Below are 7,193 nucleotides of genomic sequence, written 5' to 3'. Positions count from 1 at the left end.
TACATATCATTGTTATCAATATCAAATGAGGTATTTTCAAGTGAACTATTTTTCTAATGTTGTACATGTCAAATATTGACTTGAATACCAGTGAACGGCATTAATGTTCAAAAGTTCGTTGCAATTCGGCTTAAAATAACGGTGTCAATAGAACTTTCAAGTGAGAAAAGGTATTTTAGTAAATCGACCGTATGGATGTTTCACATCTTATCGGAATGTTTAGTACATAGTTAAGTTATACAACCCACATTTATCTTGTTCACGATCAAGATATGAATTTAGAACAACCTATATATATAGTCTTGTCCTTCCAAACCATTTCACGTAGGAATTGAGTTTTGAAAAGAAAACACAATGATGCTTGTACTGTTGATCTGTTTCTTTGTCGGACAGGTAAGTTCAATTGTTTGACATTTTCAAAAGGAAGATTTGTTTGTTTTAGTAATTTATTATTGACTTAACCTTTTTGAATTAATCTGAGCGTTCGAATTCGGTATTTAGTTTTGTATTACAGTTACTAAAAACATTCCTTGTGTAAAGTCTGTTTAACACAAGGATACCGCTTACATTCATTTTTTTTTCTAAATTAAGAAGAACAATAATTGATATATTACTATACATCATATTGCGGTTTTGAACATGTTATAACATGTACAAAAATATTGTATAATTTATGCTATAATATGTACAAAAGGATTGTAATTTTGTTAATACATTTTATAGCATGAGTTCTGGTATATCAAATTTGCACCTTTATACACATATTAATTACGATGTAAGCTTTAACAAAATCAGTGAGCCAAATTAGCACTGTGACCTTGATTTTGATTTTAAAATATTGTATTCCTTTTCTCATGACAACATTTGTAGAAGGTCTAAGCCCGGCCAGATCAAATCAAAGGTGTTAATATTAAAATCTGCACCTTTCCCGCTGTTCACCCGGCATTAAGGAGTAACAGCAAAAATTGGTCAAATCAGTGTTAAAATAATGCTCCCAGATAGGTGACATTTCTTAAAGCCGATTCTTACCTTGTGAACTAGCATGATAAAAATCCGGCTTAGCGTGTCGGTCTGTTACAAAGCAGTATTCATAATTATGATTATTCCCGTCCGGAATAAGCATTTAATTTGAAACTAAACATGTAAATCCAGCTATCCATCTACGATACGTTAAAGGTAAAATGAATCATAAAATATTTTGTTGTATATCTCATTTCAGTCTCTTGCCGCTACAACAATGGCACCACATAGTACTAAGCATCATAATCACCATGGAACACGTCCAACACACGAACCTGCAGTGACAGAGTCTTTCGGTTTCAAATATGATCCTCATTCTGTAAGTAAATCTTATGTTTGAAAGAATGTGCTAAAATCGGTAGGACTTTTGTTTCTTATCCTACAATGAGGGGGGTAGGGGGGACTTGATCCCGAAATCCCGGGCTTAAAAACACGAAATCCCGAGGTCCCGAACTTAAATAAATTGAAATCTCGGCATCCCGAAATTCGAAAAAAAGAATTCCTGAACCCCGAAAGGGTCAATCCTGAAATCCCGAGCTTAAAACCACCCGATCCCGGAGTCCCGATCAAGGTCATATACCCCCTCTGCAATCATCCAACTATAATTATACAAAAATCAGGCATAACAATACAACTTTTTCTTTTCTTTTCATGGTATATTAAACGATTCCACTGGTCTCGTGTGTCTCTTTTTAGAAAACTGTTTAATTTACAAACTATTCCGTTAACAAGCATTTGATTTTTATATCATAACATGCGTATAACCAATTCAGAGATCTATAAGTAACTAGAATGGGCAACAAAACACTTAATTTTGTGATCCTTATTCGAGGTTGCAGCAATATCGTTTTATTTAACCATACAATTGCTACACAACGACTGATAATGTAGAAGTGTCACGGCTAAATTGTAAGATAACACAATACTATTACATTGTCCAAAAATACCAATTTTATTATTTGTACTTAACGAAACGGGATATAACATATTAAAAAGTTGCACAAAATCAGTTGATAAAGCTACCGCTTACTGGATCAACACAAAATTTTCAAAGAAAATTTCAAAAAAAGATACAACTCACCGACCTAAGGGAACTCATATAAATACAATATGAAATACCAACAAGCGGTTATAACAGATTCATTGTTGCCTAAATTGAAACTAAAAACAAAATAACTGTTAAATACATAATCTATCGTATTACAATTACATTTATATCGCAATCATGTATATTCCAAAAATGTACAATAACAAAAATGAGACAACGAATACCGTTATATATATGTTATCATTTATATATTTTCAGCATATGATGGCTGCCATGACCCATCATAAATGTTATCTTTACACCATGGTTGGCACAGAGTCAGCTGATGTACATACAACTCACGGTCTTCATTTACTTGAGGTATGATTATTTGCAATAATTCATTTTCAAATTATCAATTTGTTACTAGTTTTAACCCCTCAATTATCAAAGTACTTATACATCACGTATTTAATAACGTTCCGGATGAAATGGCACAAAACATAGATATTTTATTCATATGATTTACACCAGGTGACTTTGGCCCTTTGAGTAGATAACTTCTCTTAGTTGTTTTTTTTCCGTTTTTCGACACTATTAATCAAACTATTTTATTTTTATTTTACTTTATTAAATTAAGGAATTGGGACACCCTGGATTCAAAATATTTGTTCGTCATCTATTTACCAAACTATTTTTCTCATCAAATTGGAGATCTTAATATATGCCTAACAGCATACGAAACACGATCCTTTTATATTATTGTAAATCTGTTTTATCCTGAAACATGTGAAATAGGGTCCCCCTTTCAATAAGACGGATTTTGAAGTTCTTAATCGCTAGTTTATGTGATTTAATTAATCATTGGCTTAGTGAAGCAATACATACTTCTCTCTGATTAAACTTTTTGATGAAGTAAATGATTCAAAATATGTCCCTCCTACTATTGTTTTCAAATGTGATAGTCGATGTATTCCTTTTTAAACAATAAAGGATGTTCCTTTTTCTTGTTTTTGACTTTTTGTCAGATATTTGAAATATTCTCGACTCAAATCAATGTAGTTCAACGATTTTTTCACTATAACCCTTGAAGTTCTTTTTTCATTATTTCATTACATCTAATAGTTCTAAAAGCCATATCGTTTTTAATAGTTTTAAAAGAAAAAAGGTCTTAAATAATCTAGAGAGAATCATTTATCATCAAATTTTTATGTTTTAAACCGCAACAGTAAAGACACTGGTCTGTCACTTTTCTACTCACCACAATGAATAAGTTTCATTAGTTATATACTATCAATTCATATAAGGTTTAATATCTAAAGCATGTTATTTTGAAATAGAAGAACAAACATCATTAATACACAATATATGTTTTTTTTCAGACAAAACTTATTACAATGGTAGACGACACAACTATGACCTACAGTACCATGACACATGATGAACTCACCGCTGTCAGTAAATTGTTATCCCATTCTTGTAACAAGGCTGGATGGACCACATACAAACTTAATTAAAATTAACTATACATCAATGTGTCTGTGCTTTTATTTGAATTCTGAAAAGTTCATCGAGCTTTTTTATTTTTGGTTGTTAGATCATAGTCGGTCAACCATGGGATTTTTATAGTTTTTAACATAGTACTTATATTGGAAAACTCAGAAACTCCTGTGTACGGAGAGGTGTATCATTTGTACATACAACCAACAATGATTTATCGATGATCAAATCACATTAATCCACCGAGAAGACATATGATATCGAGGTAACCAAAACTCAAAAGGAAATCTCATAAACGTTCTATTCGATTTCTTTATTTTGATACAACTATGCAGAAATTGACAATGAAGGTCGGTTTAGAACATAACTTTACGACGAAAGAGATGATTACAGTTTCCCAATTGTGAATTATCTATTTATACATAGCAGCGCCTGGATATTGTTAATATGTCTTGCAGTATTACAATATTCCATGGCTTGCTTTTCTTGTCATAATGTTTTTGAGTTCTTGCTATGGGATTGCTGCTCTCATGGATAATTTTAAACCAAGAGTTCGAATTAATGTACCTATAAGAATACTAGAATCACATGTTACTTAATTTTAAATAAGAAAAGCAGAAAAAATATCAAACATATCTAAAAGATTAAAAGATGTCAATACTACATTTATTTAAAAAACTTTAAACAATTAAATGAGACAATTCTTTTGAGTGACTTATATATAGCACGTTTGGTTAAGTGTTTTTTTTAAATTTAGATTAAGGTGTTTACCGTTGTTTGTTTTCGTTGAAATGATTTTATGGTAGTTATGGTAGTTATTTTTGGGCCATTTATAGCTTGCTTTTCGATGGAAGTCTAGACTCCGTGTTGAAGACCCAACTCTAACCTATAACGGTTTACTATTACAAATTGTGACTTGGATGAATAGTTGTCTCATTGGCAGATATTCAACATCTTCTTATATCTATTTAAGGTGAACAGTGCTATCAGTCTTTTATTTTGACGATATGTAGACACATCTAGATTGTTTCCCAAAGATCGTTTTTCTTGACGCCAGAATAGAGAAATCAAGGAAAAGCAATCCCAACTGATGTGGAAGTTAAGGGCATACGATACAGTTACAGGGGAGGTAATGACGTTGCTAACGTAAAATGTTATTTTCGCGACGTCAAACTGTGACATATCGGGAAAAGATGCATTTTTCGACTGATTTTTATCATTAAAACGAGTGCATGGACCCCTATTTTTTAAAAGGCATTTTGTTTCATTTTGCAGGGAGATTATGTCAACCAAATTTCATAAAACTGTAAATAGTGCATTTTTTTAAAATTTGATAAATATACAGCAAAAAAATGACGTTTTTTTTCTCAATTCATGACCATTTGATAAATATGAGTTATTTCTGAATAAAAAATGCATAAATTTTTTAAATACTTATAAAACACAGAAATTACAAATTATTTAACAAAAAACAATTTGAGTTTGTCTTTTAAAATAAAAAAAGTTATGTCTTTCTTTCGAAAGGACAAAGACGGCCACAAATTCGGATTTTGAGAAAATACATTTTTCATTTTTGGTGTGCTGTTTTACAAATTCAAATGCGACGTCATTATTTTATTGTCCTTTTTTACAATTTCAAATGTGACGTCACTTTGCGTTGATGCCTTGACTTATTCGGTTGTGTCTATTTTTTTTAGTTGGATTGTGTTGGATTTAGTCGGGTTAGGTAATGTTTCCGGTTGTTTTCTGTAATTAGTTAATACTTCAGTTTTATTATGTATATATCTTTTATATATATAGTCATTTTATAAAATTTAATGTTAGCAAAGTATAAATTATTCTAAATAATAAGGATGTTCTGGTACCTAACAGAAAACCCTGTTCGTTTTTTGGCATAACTTTTTCGAACTGTTGGTCCTCGATGCTGTTTAATTTTGTATTTGTTTTGGCTTTCAAACTTTTGTATCTGGGCGTCACTAGTAAACCTTGTGTGGACAAAACGCTCTTCTTGCGTATTAAATATTAGGCCTGGTGCCTTTTGTTAGCTATTATTCGTGTGTTTCTTTGTCAAATGAGTTCTTCTTTTTATTTGTATTGTAGTCCTGTAATGTTGTGTTGTCATTTTAATGTTATATTTAACATGGCCATAAAAAAAAAGGCAACAGTAGTATACCGCTATTCAAAATTCATAAATCAGAAAAGAGGGAGCTTTGGCATGCCAAAAAACCAGGTTCAAACCAACATTACTTCTTTTAAAAAAATATTCTGTACCAAATCAGGAATATGGTCATTGTTATATTATAGTTCGTTTCTGTGTGTGTTAAATTTTAACGTTGTGTTTCTTTTGTGTCGTTTGTTTCCTCTTATATTTGAGTGTGAATTCACATTATTATAAGACGTGTCACGATTCTTTTCTATCCCAAATTCATGTATTTAGTTTTGATGTTATATTTGTTATTCTCATCGGATTTTGTCTAATGCTTAGTTCATTTCTGTGTGTCTTACATTTTAATGTTGTGTCGTCATTCCCACTTATATCTAATGCGTTTCCCTCGGTTTTGGTTTGTGACCCGAATTTGTTTTTTCTATCGATTTATGAGTTTTGAACATCGGTATACTACTGTTGCCTTTATTTTTGACTCTGTGATTTTGCTATTTGAATAGGGACTCTCCGATTTGAATTTTCGTCGGAGTTCAGTACTTTTGTGATTTTACTTTTTGGACGCATGAAATTGATCACGTGTTGTTTTCAGTTTCATTCTAAAACACTTGGTAGATACCTCTCAGACCAAAAGGGTATCATCAGCTCAGTAATCATTACTTTCATACTGACATGATTTATTACTCATGCAAAATTGTTCTTTTATAGATTTTGAAATTATATAGAAACTAAGGTTAAAGTGATCTTAAGCATTAAGTTATATTTCCTCTAATCAGCACTTACCTTTGAGTACACTACCAACCGTACATGACCCGTAGGTGGCCTTCGACTGTCGTCTGCTCTTTGGTCGGGTTGTTGTCGTTTTGACACATTCCCCATTTCCTTTCTCAATTTTTTGATACGTAGCAAATCGGGAAACCTCTATTAGACCAGGAACATAGGTTACTAACGTTTTATAAATTTTTCATGAATTTTCTTTTTTCCTTTTTTAATCATTAATTATACGCGTATTAATTACTCATTATTTAACATGTTTTCTACAACAACAACAAAAAAGTTGATTGAAAACACCGTCTTTACGTTTATTGTCTGAAATTGTGCAACTTTTTTTCAATCTGCTACACGTAAGCCTGACACAAGATACTGAAACCGTACCTACAAATACAGATCAGACAAGTCAACAGTCATGCATGGAAGTAACTGGACTTTGATTAGGTACATGTAGATCAATTAGAATGTTATATAATAAAATCTGGAAGAGCTCCTCAGACAAGACCCATGTGAAATCTAATATGTTTCAAGGTACCCAGGTTTCCTACATAAGATACTCATTAGTCGTTGTGATATGGCAATTGTCGCTTCAAGTAATGTTTAGCACCACGAATCAGACAACGCACACACTATATAAAACTTTAATTTTAATATTCACATTGACCCTTTTCGATCTAACGAAATAGAAACATATCTGGCCGAGGCAAGGTCATT

At 31.7% G+C, this 7,193-nt stretch overlaps 1 protein-coding gene across 1 annotated transcript; it reads left to right on the top strand.

The window, feature by feature from the left end:
* Positions 1 to 245: 245 nt before the first annotated feature.
* Positions 246 to 3,583, top strand: LOC134687189 (uncharacterized). Its single transcript, XM_063547281.1, has 4 exons — positions 246 to 393; positions 1,220 to 1,339; positions 2,327 to 2,428; positions 3,430 to 3,583. The coding sequence occupies exons 1-4, from the start codon at positions 355 to 357 to the stop codon at positions 3,562 to 3,564; spliced, it is 396 nt and encodes a 131-aa protein (XP_063403351.1). The 5' UTR covers positions 246 to 354; the 3' UTR covers positions 3,565 to 3,583.
* Positions 3,584 to 7,193: the final 3,610 nt, after the last annotated feature.

The sequence above is a fragment of the Mytilus trossulus genome, chromosome 10 (genome assembly GCF_036588685.1).
Source record: "Mytilus trossulus isolate FHL-02 chromosome 10, PNRI_Mtr1.1.1.hap1, whole genome shotgun sequence".
In the NCBI taxonomy this organism is placed as follows: Eukaryota; Metazoa; Mollusca; class Bivalvia; order Mytilida; family Mytilidae; genus Mytilus; species Mytilus trossulus.
Note: the sequence above shows the minus strand (reverse complement) of the source record. Positions and strands in the feature narration are given on the sequence as shown.